The sequence below is a fragment of the Nipponia nippon genome, unplaced genomic scaffold (genome assembly GCF_047370975.1).
Source record: "Nipponia nippon isolate SJK-2023a ecotype South Korea unplaced genomic scaffold, ASM4737097v1 scaffold_7, whole genome shotgun sequence".
In the NCBI taxonomy this organism is placed as follows: domain Eukaryota; kingdom Metazoa; phylum Chordata; class Aves; order Pelecaniformes; family Threskiornithidae; genus Nipponia; species Nipponia nippon.
Genome location: NW_028262391.1, coordinates 53,192,834 through 53,209,670, shown reverse-complemented (window position 1 = coordinate 53,209,670; position 16,837 = coordinate 53,192,834). Strand labels below are relative to the sequence as shown.

Genomic DNA, 16,837 nt, shown 5'->3' with positions numbered 1-16,837 from the left:
TAAGGAGGGAACAAGCGGCTGGGAAAGATGGGAGCTTAAATCGTGGCACAGGTTGCGACCGGCTCAGATGCGGCTGCTCCATCTCTCAGGGGGGTCTCCTCTTTGTGGCACGCTGGAGCTCCCTTGCCACCGCGTCCCCTTCAGCAAGCCTCCCCCCCCCCCCGACCACCCCGAGCCCCTGAGGCAGCCCAAAGGCACTCAAGAATTCAGCGTTTTCAGGCTGATTAAGAAGCCTAGTCATTACTGCAGGCGGGGAGGGGGACGGGGGGATGCTGCCTTCCCGCATCCGGGGGCCAGGGGAGCAGAGGCAGAGCCTCCACCCACGATCCTGTCCTGGGGCAGCAACCGCAGAGGGTGAGGACCGCAGGGATTAGGAAGTCTGTTTGTCCCAGCCAAATTCTCCCCTTAAAAGGGCAAAACCTGCAAACTGTCCCCACATCTCAGGGCTGGAGCTGGGAGGGGACAGCAGCTTGGCAGAGACAGGGCACAGCATCAGTCATGCCACCCTCGCCAGCTCCAGCAAGCCCTCGGTTCCTCCCACTCGCTCCAAAGCCGCTCTCCTTGGGGAACGGCTCACGACAGTGGGCAGAGGAAGGGCTGGGATCGGGAGGAGACATGGGAAAGCAGGAGATGGCTGTTGAAAATAGATCAGATAAAAGCCACGGGCAGAGCAGCCCGTGAGCAGGAGCTGCCAAGGCCGCTTCGACCAGCCACAGACCTTCCCAAGAGGGCAGCCCCGCACAGGGGCTCCTCGAGGCACTCCTCAAACAGTGAACACACCCCAGAAACCCCAGCTACTCCCAGGACACCACTATGTGCTGGGGATTTGCTTTGGCCACCAGCACCTGGGGACTCGGAGCAGCTGTGGGAGCAGAACAGGCTCCTCTTCCTCGGGAAGGTCGCCCCTCGCTGCCCGTCCATGGGGCTCAGCGACACCACACGCCTCCCAAAAGCTGGCCGGGACCCACCTCCCCACATTCACCCCGTGGCGAGGCCGGGAGGTGGCTCAGCCCCCAGCGTCCCAGCCGGAGGGGAGCGGGCAGGTGGCACCGCCGGCAGGAGCTGGTGCTGCCGGGAGCAGCCCCCGAGGCACGGGACAGATCTGGTCCCTGCCCTTCTCAGCACAGATGAGCTAAGTGCTGCCTGGAGTTTTTAGAAACCAAAACAGGATGTTTCCAGGCTGCCAGCCGGCCGCACAGGGTTACCAGGCCTGAATTAGCCGGCTCGCCGCCCAGCCCAGCCCTCCTACGAGTGCTCCCATCTGGGCATTGTCTTTTAATAGACGCGTGGAAACAAACCCAGTGAGGCCACGTGAGAGCGGCGGGGCTGGGAACATGCTCTTAAAATAGGAGCAGGGAGAAAACAAGTCACAGCGCAGATGGGAACAGCCTCTCGCGGCCACACCGGTGGGACGGAGCGGGGAGTGCGGAGGGCAGCCCACCTCCCAGGCGGCTGGCAAGGACCCCGCTGTCCCCCATCCATCATGGACCTCGGGTGGCCGCCCCATCGTGTGCTCTGCCCCATCACCCCTCCTGGGCCAGAGGCAGAGAGACCAGACGATGCCGAAGAGGAAAGTGGCGTCAGCCAGGATGACATCAACCTTGCAGCTCCCCGCTTCTGCCAAGGCAGAGCCCCCGCACAGCAGAGGCTGACACAGGCCCTGGGCACGAAAGCCAGGAATGGCCGCCTCCTCCCGCTGCGGTGGCCAGAAGGTTCCGGCATGAGACGCCAGCAGAGGTGGCAGCACCAGTCTCTGTCTCACTCGGAACACCAGACCGCAAACTGCGGCCGAAGAGGAGGGAGGGCAGCGCATGCAGCCAGGAGCCGGCACCAGCTGCGCGGGGTTGGGGCACGACCACTGGGAACCACCACCGGGATAGCCCCGGCACCACGTGGACAGCAGGGGCTCAGCTCCTTTAACACGGAGCTGAGAAATTCCCCCTGCCCCTGCAAAAGGGGGAGCAGGCAGCCACGTCCCCCAGCACCCAGCCCTCACGCCTGCAGCGCCAGGAGCAGAGATGGCACCCATGTACCAGCACCCTGGAGCTGGGGCAGGAGGAACACCCCCTTGCCCCACGGCAGCGGGACATGCAGCCAAAGAGGCGCCTGGCTCCAAAACCCCAAACCTGGCTCTGGCGCCTGGCTCCAAAACCCCAAACTCAGTTTATTCCTCTTACCCACCCCCTTCCAGTTCACCCAAGACCCATCTCACGGCTTGTTCTCCAAGGCCCTGAGCAAGCCCCTGGCCCCTCTGCAGCAGCAGGCAGCACACCCGCCATGCAGCACTGCCTGCCTCTCCCCTGCCCGTGCCAGGGCTGCGACTGGAGATAGCAGCTCCCCCAGCCTTTCGCTGCTGCTGTGTCACACCAGAAGCCACATGCCTGGGGACATCCCGCAGCCACACGCGGGGCTTTGCAGAACAAGAGGTCTCATGAAGGGAAATACTTCATCCGAGTGACCCAGAGCTGTCTCCCGCCTGCCCTCGGGGATGCACGTGCCCGTCGCCAGCTGAGCTGTGACTTTTGGACATCACACAAGCAGAGAAAGCAAAGAATCCTTCACTGAAGAAATCACTTGAATTTGCACGAGCTCGTGACAGGTAACAGCAGTTTCTCACGGCCATGCCTAGATCACAATACCCGATGTGGCTTGTGAACCAGAGCCTCCCCGCAGGGCGAGCAGCAAGCCCTGCTGTCAGTAGAGGCCCCTTTGGCCACCGCAAGACAAACGTGGATTGTGGCGACTCTCTCAGCACCCACGGCACCAGCTCTCAGCCAGGGACCTCTGGGCTCTGTTTTCTCTCTGCGCAGAGGGCTGTGGAATTTCACACCCCGTCACCAAGATTAGCAGCAAATCCCAAGATGACATTTGTTCAGGAGAAGAAAGAGAAGCCCTGACCAAGCAGTTTCCCTTGAGGGGACAGTGTAGAAATAGCTGAGGAGCAAAGAATGACCCTTTTCTTTCCATCCTGCCTGGAAGCGAGTGTGCCAGTATCCATCACCAAGCCCATGAAAATAAACATGGCTCTGCGTATAAACAGAGCAAACATCAAACAGCATTCCCATGTGCAAAGGACCCGTACTCCACTCCGGAGAAGGCAGCAGCCTCTGTGGCGGGTACATACAGCAAGGCTCTGCCCCGTGTAGCACTACATCAAACTGTGGAGTTATGACCAGAACCACCCTAAATTCAGGTGAGTGTTGGATGAATTGAAAACTAGCTAGGAAGTTCCCTGTACCAGAGCAGCCATGGGATTTTTAACGATTGCAAGCATACCTGGAAGGTCTCTGAAGGTCCCCTGCAGAAGTACTGGCCAGACCTTGCCACACTTCTCTCGCAACGACACCAAAAGCAGAAACTACTTACAGACAATCGGAAAGCAGTCAGGAATCAGAAGTAAGCAGTCACACCTAGCCACCAGGCTGAGCCTCCCAAACTAGAACTTTCTTTGCAGACCTTCTAGCACCTCCCGATAGCTGCTACGTGGCTGCAAAGTCCAGCTCCTGTCAGGAGACTGAGCACTCTCTCACCCCTGAGAAGGCTTTAACACCTGGACAGCAGGAACCAAGAGGAGCAGCCACAGCAAAAGGGCACTAACTGTGTTGAGCAACCTGCTCCCAGTTCCCTCTCCCACTCCCTCCTCGGGTGGGAGACGAACACACGATATAGAGGGCCAGGGTCCCTTTTTAGAGGCAAAACCATTTCTCCCCTTCGCTCATCTCTTGTATGTGCCTGGCAGATGAAGGAGCAGAAGAGCTCGAGGTGTGGGGCTTGTTGCTGAGAGTGCTCCTAAGCCTGGGGGCATGCAGAAGCTCTTATCGGGCGCCCTCGCTACAGGCACACTCCTAACCAGAACATCTGTATAGGCTGCTGGGCCACTGCCATGCTCTGGAAATATAAATAGGTGTTAAATTCAACTCCATGTTGACAGTGTGACACGTCTCTCAATAACCACAGCTCCAAAAGGAGCAGCGCTGAGCTGCTCCAGCCCAGCGAGGAGGCAAGGAAGGGCACCGCGCCAGGCACAGGATGGCCTGGTGCCCAAGCATCTCATTTCCTTTGGAAGCAGCTGTTATTTCCCTGCAGCTCTGCTTGCTCTGCTTCCCCTGCTCTCCCTGGACCTTCGGAAGCGTCCCCCTGTGACCATTGCCCGGAGGGCCATTGTGCTTCCCAGCCTGGCCCAGTGCCTGCCAGGGCTGTACTCGAGGCAAGAGCTGGGGTCCCCGTAATTCCCATTTGAAGGGACCCCTGCAGACCAGCCCTTTGCTGGTTTGCCTGGTAACAGCCTGCCCCACACCTCCCTGGCAGACTATTCCCTCAGCTGCCAGTAGAGCAACCGGTGGAAACTGTCTGGGCCATCACAGACCTGATATTCCTTGAGAAACAAATACTTTACGGGAGGCTCAGGTCAGCCGCACCCCGGCTGTATGGCCACCCCTCAGCACCTCCCAGCTCCGCTGTGCTCCAGGAGGTCAGCCAGCCCACCCTGCTCCACACCTCCTACGGGCTGCTTTGCTGGGGGTCACTGGGAGATCTGGAGTGGGGTCCACTGCACAAGGATGATCCAGACTTCTCAGCTGCCTTGCGGCCGCAGCAACCACCAACAGACTGTCAGGTGCTGCCAGCACAGGACCCTTACCTTGGTCGGCTTCCAAAGCAGTTTGTACTGGGAGGCTGGTGTCTGCCCTCTGCGGCTGCAGCCGTGCTGCTGGGGTCCCGTCCAGGCACCTGGGACCCTGAATGGGTGAAGAAAAAGTGGGTGAAGAAAATGCCTGAGGCACCCACTACTTCTAACCTCCTTCCTTCCTTCCCTCCCTCCTTCCAGAAAGGAGACCCAAAGGCACAACAGCTCCACATATTACAGGACAGACCCACCAGCATACAAGGACTCCCTGCCCTTACGCTGGGGTGCTCTCCTCTCCCACCGCTGTGCAACGGCATAGCCCTTCCCCACAGCAGCCTGTGGCTCCGAGCGCCACACCAGGGAAGGTAAATGAAAGACGTTGCAGAACGGGCAGCATCAGGAGAGCGGCCGCATTTAAGACTCCCAGATTTCACAGGCTTCATCTCCCTGCAAGGAAGGGAAGGAGCCAAGGGAAAACAATGGACCAGTCCCTGCCCAGCACAAACTCTGCTTGCTCCCCAGGCAGCCCCGACGGGTCAGACATCAGTCTGTGTCTCTGCACACCCTCGGCCCCGAGGAGCCCTTTTCCGAGTGGTTCATTAAACACAGAAGCCATTTCCCCAGAACACGGGACAGAGAGGGAAGGGGTTGAGCCGCACGGGCGGCTGGTGGAGGCCCGGAGAAGGGCCGCTCCTCTCAGGCCAGCGGGGAGGCAAGGCATGAGCCTGTCGACGCTCCCGCTCCTGTCCCACACCACACGCTTGCTTCCGCGGGAGCCCATGCGCAAGCCTGGAGTTGGGGCGGGCAGGGGCCACAGCCTTACCTGGAAGAGGAGGCGGCTGCTGGCACTCGGACGCTTGCTCAGAGGTCCCGGGAGCTGTGCTCTCAGCCCCACTCCTCTCCCCGCCACTGCTCACCGCCTCGTGCTCAGAGCCGCCACATGCATGTGGAGACGGGCGGCACTCACCCTCTGTCACGGCACTGCCATTAGGCAGGCTTCCCAGATCAACAGCAGGCCCGTCCAGGAAAATCGTCAGCTCTCCGCCGGAGACAACGCTGCCTTTGTTCTCCGTCTGCAGGTCCAGGGTCAGCTGCCTGTTCTCCACTGTGGGAGACGAGGGGACATGGAGAAAAAGACCAAGCAGTCACCACTCAGGGTGCCAGCTGTGATGGAGGATGGCTCCACCACCCCAGGCCCCCATGGGATGGGACGTCAGCCTCCTGGTCCCCTCCAGGCCTCCCCACGCCCCCAAAGGACAATGTGCCCTGAGGGCCAGTTGTCCCAGAGAGCACCACCAGCACTAGCCTCACACCTACACCATACCTGCCAGCATCGCCAGACGACACCCAGCCAGCCCCACCACCATCTCCCGAGGAAGACCCTCCTTCACCAGCCATTGCTCGCAAAGCAGGGTCCCTCCGCAGGGGTGGAGCTGCCCCAGGGCCCCTGGCTGCAACAGAGCCGAGACCACCATCGCTCACAGATCCAGAAGCTGGAGCTGTAGGGGAAATCGTGGCAGGAAAGCTGAGGGATTCGGCTGGTTTGACATGACACATGGGGCAAGAAGGGTCCTGCACGATGGTGACCACCGGCAGACGCCTGGGACACAAAGCAGACTGACAGCTACATGCCCAAGGATGCCTGAAGCCCTGGCCTGCTGCAGAGGAGCAAGCAGCATCTTTCAGAATGGGGGTACCCTCATGCCATCTAGAAAACCCAGCCAAGCAGCAAAGGAAAACCCCAGGCACACCCCTCCATTCTCATCCCCATGTATCAGTTCCACTGAACGCAACCAGCACAAAGGGCTGCCCCCAAATGCACAGAAACGCCCCGCTGCAGCATCAGACCACCTTTGCAGAAGCTTCTGGAGTGGGTGGCATGGGCTGGGAGGCTCCTGGAGACAGTCGCCAGCTCCACTCCCCTCCCTCATGAGCCAGTTTGGCTCCAGCAGCTTAGCGAGACTTTGCCAGTCGCAGCTCCACGTGCAGCTGGACGCAGCGGCTTTGCTCAGGGGTAATGGCCCCAGGAACACCATTCACCATTCTTCCCTTGGGCATGGAGCGAGGGGCTGCAGCGGCAGGGAAGGGGAGCCGATGAGCCGCGTGGTGCCACACACTGGGGCACCCAGCAGCTGCTTCGAGAACCAGCGCCTGCCCTGTTCCACTGACACTCGTTGGCAGCCACGGCTCTCTGCCTCCCTGCGCCCCAGGACAGACACCCACCACCCTTCCAGCTCCTCTGAGGCCTCCCTACTGCACACGGACAGCAGCAAGAGGCATCCCTGGAAGCCACCAGGACCCAGCACAGCTGGAGCAAGGCACAGTGCGAAGGGGCTGCCTGCACGCCTCCCACAGCCTCCTCCAGCCACGCACACAAAACCACCTACTGCAGAGCCGCGTCCCCACAAGCGATGAGAGAACACCAGGACCCCCAGTGCCCACGGGCAGGCAGGGCTCTCACACCATCGCAGCAATGCCTGCCGGAGCCAGCAGGACTGAAACACCCTGCTCCGCCACAGAAGGCCAGAAAAATTTGGCTGCGCCAGCTTGGGACACCGGCCCAGACACTTCCTGACTCATTTGCTCAAATAATATTTTTATTATACGCACATTGCTCATGACACAACAGCACCATTTTTTAGCAACCTGCTTTGTCCCGGTCCGCTGTGGGGACAGGGTGCGGTACCTGCCAGCGGGAGCAGGAGGAGGATGGGAACACGCTCCCAATGGACCCCTCATCCCACCTCTGGCTCTGGGGTGAGACACACTGATGGGGCCCCAGGGCATGCAACTGCCACCCTAACAGCACCTACAGCTCCCAGCTGCCAGCCCAGCGCTTGCACAGCACCAGGGGTGAAGGTGCAGACACCATGGTGCCGCTGCACACCAGCCTGGCCATTGCCAGGACCAGAAGCAGCTGCGCACCTCTTGTGCTGGCCTGGAGAGCGGCTCCTGCCCTCCTTCCCTGTCCGGAGCTGCTCCTCCCCGCAGGGCGCCTGCCGGCCTCGCACAACTGGGAAGGGACGCAAAGGGGACAGAGAAGGGGTCCAGCACGAGGCCGGTCACAGCACTCGCACCACGTGTGCCAGCCGATGGCTGGTAGCCGTCCTTCCTCTGAGCCAACCAGCGCTACGAGGGGGAGCCCAGCTGCAGGGCAGGCGGCGCCGCGCTGGGATTCACCACCCCCTCCTCTGAGCGGTCTCTGCCCTGCAGGGTGCTCAAGGGCACCCCGAAGCCCAGCGCCACGGGGTCTGCGGGACAGGCTGCACTCGTGGATCTCGTGAAAGCGTCTCAGGATTTCAGTGCCAGGGAGGCAGGCGTCCCCTCGGTGCCCAGGGTCCAGGCACAGCAGGAGCACACGCTTACAGGGGCACAGCACCGAGACTGGAGCCCAACTCTGTTGCTCGTTACCCGCCCATCATCAGACAAGGGATTCTGCTAAGCCTGGTCTTACCCATCTGCCTAAAGGAGCTGTTCTCAGTTTGCTTCCAAGGGGAACCAATCTCGCAGACCGTTTTAAGAGCCTGAGATAGAAGATGCTACTGAGCACGGCCAAAAACCAGAACAAATCCAGACCCTCTTTCTCCCCGGCTGCTCCAAGCCATAGGAATTCGCATTTTCTCCGAGCCATGCGGAAGTCGTGCCCACACGCTCCGGGGGTCCCCTCCATCCCCCTCTGCGAGCGCCCGGTAGCCGAGCGCGCCGCTCTGCCCGCCAGAGCCGCACAAGCCCTCATTTGTGCAGGCGCCCAGCCGAGGGGGCGGCAGCGCAGGAGCAAAGACAAGGTGTCTCCAAGTGGAGGATGTGAACATGAACCTCCCAGCCGGCTTCCTTCTCCCCCTCTCCACCCCCTTCAGCTTTTTTAAAGAAAATAAACACTAGCAGAACCTTCCATTCACTGTCCCAGTCCAGCACGCGGGACGCACAAAGGGACATTGCTGTTGCACCAACAGAGGGTCCCCTGAACGGCCGAGCACAAAGGCTGCCTGTGTCCCGCCGGCAGCCAGAATGTCAGAGGGATTATTATTATTTTGGGAGGGGGTCGGGGGGTGATTTGGTCCTGAATAAGGTCTCAGTTCAGCTACTTCCAGTGCCCCGCACGCAGCATCAGAGCTCCCATTTAGCAGAGGTGAGCTGGAATTCCCACCCAGCCCATTAAGCGGATTTACGGTTCCACGAAGCGAGGCTGGTAGGAGTCAGTGCGATAACAGCCCCGGGCTGAGCCGGAGCCCAAGCCCTCTGGGACCTCCAGGAACCACACGCCCCTGACACCTACGGGCACAAGCACCAGAGAGCTGCTGTGCGGGAGGGGGCAGCCCCGCTGCCTCTCCCCTGCCTTGGGTGGCTCCGTCTTGCACACGCAGCCGGGAGGATTTCCAGACAGACAGCCGGGCGGTGCTTCCCACCCTCTCAGCTCCCCAAACCCTCTTCGCACAGTTCCACTGGATGCAAAGGCCAGTTTCCACCCAAACGGCTCCTCACGATCAAAGCTGTGTCCACCATTGCCCCTCGAGAGCAGCCCCCCGCAGAGCAGCGGGACTGCCACTTATGCAAACAGAAGACAAGCAGATCCTCTGGACTGCCCTGAAAACCACGCGCTTTGGCCAGCAACTTACTCGCCCCCCCCCATCAATCCGCAGAAGAATCAAATCCCAGAGCCAGAACCCTGCCCTGGAAGCACCCTGGTACTAGGCAGAAAAAGCAGGGCAGAAAATAACGTCAGCGGGGCCGTGCTCAGCCCCAGCGGGAGCACTGAGCCGTGCCGGCTTCCCCCGGGTCTCAGGGCCCCTGAGCCAGCCCAGAACTCAGGGCTGCCAGGCAGGCAGCACCGCTCGCGGCACCCACCTCCCTGGCGCTCGGCAAGTTAAGACTAGCTTAGCCTTTGTGCATGCCTGCAGCCGAAGGAATGACTCCGTGCTGTGGCTACAGTCCCTCTGGGAAGAAGCAGGGGAAAATTAGACCTTCCACAGCCATCCCTAAACCAAGGAGGAACCCAGAGTTTAGGGGAAGGAATAATCTTTACTGTCCCAGGTAAAAAGTAAGAGTCTCCCCAAGTAGTGGGAAGCTTTGCCCCTGCTCCTGCCCCAGTCTCAGCCACCGCAGCTTAGAGACAACTGTGTCCCGCCCCATTTATCTGCCAGGGATAACCAGGAGGACCTCAGACTTCTGCTTCTTTCCCAAGCCATCGCAGCCCTGGGAAGGAAGACAAGATGGGAAGAGAGAGTCAAAGAGCCCGCTACCTCTGACTGGGGGCAGCTGGCTGCCTGCAAAATAGACCTGCCAGGGCACGGCCGGACCGGAGCCCGCGGGCCCTGCCTACTCGCCAGCTTGGGCGCAGAGAGCGGCCTCCCATCCAAAGAGAGCCTGAGGTGGCCAGGGCATGGGGACAGCGCCGGTGGTCACAGTCCCATCAGCTCTGCAGGAGGCTTGGGACGTGACACCCGAAAGGTGACACAGGGTAAGCACAGTCCGACCCCCGCTGTGACTTACTGGCTTGGACAACCAGTTTTATGGGACTGTTGCCCAGCTGCTACAGAGCCAGCTCACCGAACAGTCGCCCCAGCCAGCCTGCGCATTTGCCTTCACAACTCCTCACTAAGAGCCTCTGCTGCCGGGCCATGCGGCAGAGCTCCTTTGACAGCATATCCATGACGGGGGAGAAGCTGCAGCGTTCCAGAGGTTTGGGGGTTTACTGCTGGCTTCCTGGAGGGTCCCGCAAGGCCACGGCTCCAGCAGCTCTACCTGGGGTGCAGCAGCAGGGAAAGGAAAGGCTCTGCAGGATCTGTAAAACCCTGGCATGTGGTGCCACTCAAGCAACACGAGCCTGTTGATGTAACGTGCAACCCGAGCAGCAAGCAATAAAAGCGAGCGCTTTCATTTGCAAGCTGCAGCCTGGCTCACTCCAGCGCCTGCACAGACATCCATTGCTCAGCATGCAGGGGGACCAGCAAAAACCAGCGAGGCCCAGTATCGGCTTCCAGTGGCAGCCCGTGGCACAAGGCCGGCCGGGACGTTCCTCGGGCCTCGTGGGAGGAACGGCCAAGGAGCTCCCGGAGCCTGGGAACAAAGACGTGCCTCTGCGGCAGGCAGCAGCTCGGGGGCCAGGGCAGGGGGCTGTGCCATTGCAAATTAGCTGTTTTACGGGAGCCCTGGGAGCAGCTCCGTGGAAGGCTCCAGCTCATTTTTTGTGATTGAGCCCATTCTTACCCACCTCTCCGTCTCCCTGGCCAATCCCCTCCGGAAGCGGGAGGGCGATGCCTGCCAGAGGAGAGGCCCCCGGAGGCGCCTGCCAAGGCGCTGGGAAGCGCAGCGAGCCCGAAAGCAAGGCCGGACCCGTGCGGAGCAGGAGCTCCTGTCCGACAGCTTGGGCTGTCAGCTCCAGCAGGCTCTCCCCATCTTCCCAGGAGCTCGGGCCTGACGGGGCTTGTCACTGAGCTCTTTTTCCAGGCTCCAGGCCTCAGAGCCGAGACTCTTCCACCTGAAGCAAGGCGTGCTTGGCAGGAGGGCCAACAGAAGGAACAGGGGGAGCTCCAGTGTCTCCCTGGCAGGCGGGAGCCCTGCACGCACTGCCACGACGTCACCGGCAGCGAGAACACCACCCCTGCCCAAAAGCAGAGCAACCAGGACAACTCTTCTGCACCAAGCACAACTACAGGAACACAAACCGAAGGCCACAGCTACACTCACATATCAGTAACTTACAGAAAACCTCACCACAACCATAACAAACCCAGCTAAGCCAGAAAGCGGGTCTGCTGCCCGGCAGAAGCGGCCCTTGGGGAAGGCACACTCCTGCTGAGTGCTTCCCAGGAGGGGGAGAGGGCAGCCGGGCCCCCGCCAGCAGCAGAGGGCACACGTGTTTTGGTGCCTTCCCCAGGCAGAGGGTCGTGGGCTGCATTAGGACTTGTCCGGCTCAGGATGGCTTGAAATCCCAAACGCCCTTTGCATGCCCGTGTGTGACCTGGCCCCTTCCCCAGGCTGGCAGGCAGAGGGAACAGGCTCCCCTCCTCTCGGAAGGTAAGGAGCCTCCTCGAGGAAGGGGTCTCCCAAGTGCCCAGGGACACAGGCTCCCCTCTGGAGGACCAGCAGCAGTCTGTGGCCCACTCAGAGCTGCAGCAAAGCCCAAAGGCCAAGCAGCGAGTCCGCAGAGAAGAGGAGGGAGCAGACGCCAGGCTAGATGAGAGAGGCAGATGAGAGCACATAGCTCATCTGGGCAGTGCCGGCTGCCCCCAGCCCACAGCAGCACCTTCCCGGCAAGGCAGGCTCTGCAGCTTTAAGAGTCCTCCCTCCCAGCCCACGGTGTCAAGGAAAAATCTGACACGTTTTTTCTGGTGGATGTTAACGGACAAGCTAGAACAGCCAGTTGCCTTTTCCATTCATTTTCCACACAGCCCCCTGGGACGCCTGCTAATGAAAGAGCCGATTGTGCCCCTGCAGAGGAGCAGGCAGGTAGGGCGGGAGCAGCAGCGGCTCCAGGAGCCCAGCATAGCAGGGTATTCGCACCGTTTGGGAAGAAAAAGCTGCAGAGGAGGGTGCCCTGGGGCAGAGACCCCCACTGCAGGCTGCCTGACAACAGCCACCCAAGCAACAGGCAGCCCAGCCCTGCAGCTACCCAGGGCGGACGTTCGGGTCCTCACGGGCTTTGCGAGATGACAGCAGCAGCAGAGCTCCCTGCGTGGCCCTCGCTGCCCCAGCAGGACGAGGTGCCACCCAGGGGCGCGGCAGCCTGCCCACTGCAGGGAGCACAGCGGGGACACCGTTGCGGTTTTGTAGCCTGCAGCTGGCAGTGCCAGGGGAAGCAGCTCACCCCAGCCCCTGGCACAGGGGAGAGTCTGAACCAGCCCCATATCCCCCTGGGCCACCGGAGGCCCCTCTCCCCACTCAATACCAGGTCTGTCTCTTGCAAGCGGCGGAGCTTTGCTTGGAAAAGACAGAGCGAGCCTTTTCCAGCCCCGCACAGCCACTTGCGCGGCCCAAGCTCTGAATGGCCGCCTTTATGCGGTAGCTGCTGTCACGAGCCACAGTCTGGCGACCACAAATGGCAGCAAATAGCTGAGGGGTTTGTGTTTCCGTGCAGGCTGCGGCACCCTGGCTAACGGAGGTATGGCTTCCGTCACGCCCCGGCCCTGACAGGCGGCCCAGGGTGCACAATGGTGCCTTGTTCCCTCCTGGGGCGAGGGGCTGCATGGGAGCCGCTGCAGCCACTGCCTCTCCTCCCCGCTGCGTGCCCACGGGGCAGGCGAGGCGGCAGGACCCTGCGGAGCGCGGGGCCCCTGCCAGGGCAGAGGCTGAGGGACCCCGGCGCGGTCCAGCTTGTACGTACATTTCCCGCCGCTCTTCAGCAGGTTGCCGAGGCTGACGGAGGCGGTGCCCAGCAGCTCGTTCCTCAGGGTATGGCAGCTCCACACCTTCAGGTCCAAGTGGCTCTGAGCCGTGACGTTCCTGCAGAGACCGAAGAAGGGGGCCATCACCGTGGCCTCGCCCCTGCTCCATGCTCGGGGAGCGGGCAGTGCCAGGCCTGCCAAAGCTAGAGAGCAGAGGGAGGCGGGCAAGGCCATGGGGCAACGGCAGACCGTCCCCTCCCGCCACCCTCCCAGCCTGGCTGTCCCTGGCAGCGTCCTCATCTGGGGGACAAAGATCTCCAACATCTGAGCGGCCCCAGCCAAGGGCACAGTGGGGTACAGCGGGAAGCACAGGGCCAGCCCCGGCACCAGCCCCACACCGGGGAGTCATGGAGACTTACAGGATGAGGATCTCGTTCCACAGCAGCTCAGAGCTCCCCATCTGCTTCCCCGTCTTCTTGGTCTCGCTGGGCAGCCCGTCGCCCGCCACCTCCACATAGCAGTTCATCCGCGACGGGCGGCTGTGCGCCTTGGGCTTCACGGACACCACTGGGCAGGGGGGACAGGCAGAGAGTGAGGCAGCCACAGGGGAGACCCTGTCCCCTGCCCCCCCCCCCCCCACGCCCCATCCCTGCGAGCCCGGGGTGCCACAACTCACCGCAGAGCCAAACTCCTTTTGGGAGAGGGGGAGCGAGAAGCAATTCTCCTGATGGCACCAATGGCCGTATCCAGGTGCTCTCATCACCAGCCCCCAGTCACTGCCTGTCCCCGGCATCACCCACACCTTGGCCCTGCACCCAAAGGCTGCGGGGGTGTCACGGTCCCCACAGACACCGCCCTACCCCAGGGCTCGTGGGCAAGGGGGCTCTGCCGGAGCCGCTGGCGACAGGCACCCACCAGGCGAGGCTCAGCTGCCCCACAGGCCAGCAGTGCCCTGCACAGGGGCTGCGGGGCAGAGCCGGGGACGCAGCTCCAGGGGACGCAGCTCCAGGGGACGCAGCTCCAGGGGACGCAGCTCCAGGCGTCGGGAGCCATCTCGCGGCCATGGGAGCACCAACGCGGCTCTGGCAGGGCCACGGAGCCACGTCCCGATGGCAGCCGGGGTGAGGAGGCAGCAGAGCCCAGCCCGGCCGTTCCACTTCCCTGGGCACCCATGGGACGCAGGGCAGTGCTGGCCTTCCCCAGCCCCTGCTCCCCCCAAGAAGGTCTCCCAGCCCGGGGCGCAGGCAGAGCACACAACCGGACCAGACGCACCCAAAATTCACACTCCCCACCCCGGGACTCCCAGGCCCACCTCCGGCGAGGCAGCGGGACCCACCTTTCACGGAGAGCTGGGACTTCTCGCAGGGCGGCCCAGCCCTGGCCCTGCTGGAGCTCGCAGCAGCCATGGCATCACCCCTGGCTGGAAGGAGAGAGAGAGGAGACACCTCAGCACCGCTCCCACCGTGCAGAGGAAGCCGGGGCTGCACTGGGGTCCCAGGTCAGCCCCTCTGGGCCCGAGCGCAGCCTGGCCATTACTGCAAGTGACCCTCATGGCAGGAAGACTTGGCAACGGACAGGCACATGCCTGGTAAACACAGGTTCCCTCTGCTCCTGGTATACCAGCCCTGCACCGCAGGCAACGGCAACGCTGTGCCCTAGGGAGAGAAACTCCCCTTCAATGGCACTGCCATGGCCTGAAGAGATCCAAGCCAAGCCAGACAGCGCTCAGCCCTCTGGACACCCCATTTGGGCGGCTGCAGCTCACCCTGACCCAAAGATCAGTGCCGATGACAGCCGGCACGAGCAGAGAGCAGTCTCCAAAGCCTTCAGCAGACACGCTGTCCCATGCCCTGCTCTGTGCTGCTGAGCAGGAACACCGGCTCCCGAGCAGCCCGCGCAGCCACCGCACAAGGGATCCCTCAGAAAGGACGAGGCAGTGACACCGGCAGAGCAGAGGAAGGTCCAGTCACAGTATGGGGAAGGAGCCACATCCCTCAAGGACAGCGCAGGTCTCTTCCTGGCAGCAAAATCCCACAGCAAAACCGGTCCCATCTCCTCTAACACACTGTGGAGGGGACAGGGACTGAGCTGCTCCAAACACAGAGAAGGATCACGCTGCCGAGCAGGCTACAAGCCCAGGCCTCCACTTCCCCAAGCGCTCACCACTTCCTTGCTCTCTGGTGCCACGTCAGTGTCACCGCAGGCACAAGGCTTCCCCCTGCCCCTTCTGCTGCAGCTTTCCCCTGGAGTCGCCCACCGGGGACAGGGAGCGGGCAGCAGGGACGCAGGCTGTAACAGCCGGGGATGCTGGCAGAACACGTGGCTGCACGCCTCTGCCGAAAGGACTGACCATGAAGCAGAAGGATGAGGTCACGTATCACGCAGAAGCATGAGGTGCTTGGTGTGGGACCAGAGAGTCAGCTATTGACTCACACATCCTCCTGAGCCTGCAGGCAGCAGTCCTCCTCTCCACGCTTCCCGGACGGAGGAGCTGGGGAGGATGCACCGAGCATGGGCGCCTGCAGTGGGTGTCAAGGTCACGGACCAGAGGGTCCCTGCCTGCTGCCCACCCCCAGGCAGGAGCAAAGAGGAGCCTCAAGCCTGTCTCCCATGGCAGCAGCGAGGGCTCAGACGGGGTCAAACGCAATCCCCCTCCCAAGCCACCAAAGCCAAGAGCACAGCCCGGGACCAGAGTGCTTGCCAACCTCTGCCTCCCCCTCACCAGGGGGAGGGAAGCGTGAAAAGGGCTGAAGAGCATCTCCAGCCTCTGCCACCTCCCCTCTCATACAGGAGTCTCTCTCTCTCTTCCCTGCCCTCTCCTCACACCCTCATTACACCTCACCAAGCTCCATCTCAGAGCCAGGTTCCATTTTAAATCCCCTCTCATGAACCAGGGTCTCTGCTCTCCACCCCCTTCTCCGTGCCAGCCCCATGCGACTTCACCCCCCAGCACGGCAAACCCTCCCGGGACCTCGTGCTCAGCTGCGACACCTCTGCCTGGAAATCCTGGTTTGGTACCAGGCTTGCTGCTGTCTCGGCTCTACCAGATGGCAGCTGGAGGCTGGCTAACACGTGCTGATCTCCCCCTCGTGAGTGGGGGAGAGCTGACTTACGGAGGGAGATCTTTCACGAGGCTAACTGCACTTGCTATTACTACAGTTACTCCTACTGCAATTATCCTGGCCCACAGATTGCCCCGGCCTTCCCTTAGGATATTACTCCTCATGTTTGGTATGACTCCCCAGCTCCACATCACCACTTATTTCATTAGCGCCATTAAGCAGGCCCACAGAAAGCAGCCGGGCACGGTGCCCCTCCTAAGCAGCACCTCCTGCGCCAGCCTGTGACCAGCCCCTGGGCGAGACCGAGCAGGCAGCTCATCCTTCAGGGCCTGACGCCAACGTAGTGACCGGCGCCTCGAAGTTATTGTGGTAGGACCCAAGGCTCGCTCCCCTGCGGCGGGGACGCCGGATCCCCGGTCCTCCCTTGCAGCCACGGGTGCTGCCTTTGCTCTTCCCCAGCCGTCCCCCGTGGCGATGCCAGCCTCACCAGCCCTGCCGCCCTCTGCCAGAGAAAGCGATTTGGGGTTCGTTAAGGAGCGAGCGTTACCTGTTACAGAGGCGTTGCCGCTTCCCAGCCCTCGCTCCGCACACACGTCCCCTCGCAGCCCTGCCGCTCCCCCCGTTCCTGCCGTACCCCAGCGCCGGGGGCGCAGACCAGCGTTGCCGTGACACACCGGCCCTGCGCTCGCAGGCTCGCCTGAGCGTCCCGTGACAGAAGAGGCCCTGGGGCCAGACCGGCCGCCGGTTCCCTCACCGCACCCTCCCGCGTAAGATGACGGCAGAGACCCTTCCCGTTTGGGCTGTGTTTACCCTTTTTTCTTTTAAAT

The 16,837-nt window shown here is 62.0% G+C and overlaps 1 protein-coding gene across 4 annotated transcripts in view; it reads right to left on the bottom strand.

The window, feature by feature from the left end:
• The window catches only part of WWP2 (WW domain containing E3 ubiquitin protein ligase 2), a 45,775-nt gene that overhangs the window by 27,959 nt on the left and 979 nt on the right, over positions 1–16,837 (bottom strand). For 2 of the 4 annotated variants that reach the window (XM_087738658.1, XM_087738659.1), the window contains exons 2-6: positions 14,285–14,368; positions 13,368–13,515; positions 12,948–13,066; positions 5,448–5,729; positions 4,640–4,736 (exon numbers count right to left, since the gene is read on the bottom strand). In XM_087738658.1, coding sequence (XP_087594784.1) covers positions 4,640–4,736; positions 5,448–5,729; positions 12,948–13,066; positions 13,368–13,515; positions 14,285–14,368 — 730 coding nt within the window. Of the gene's footprint in view, positions 1–4,639; positions 4,737–5,447; positions 5,730–12,947; positions 13,067–13,367; positions 13,516–14,284; positions 14,369–16,837 lie in introns of those variants that run through there. The other 2 variants (XM_087738660.1, XM_087738661.1) reach the window with 2 other exon arrangements.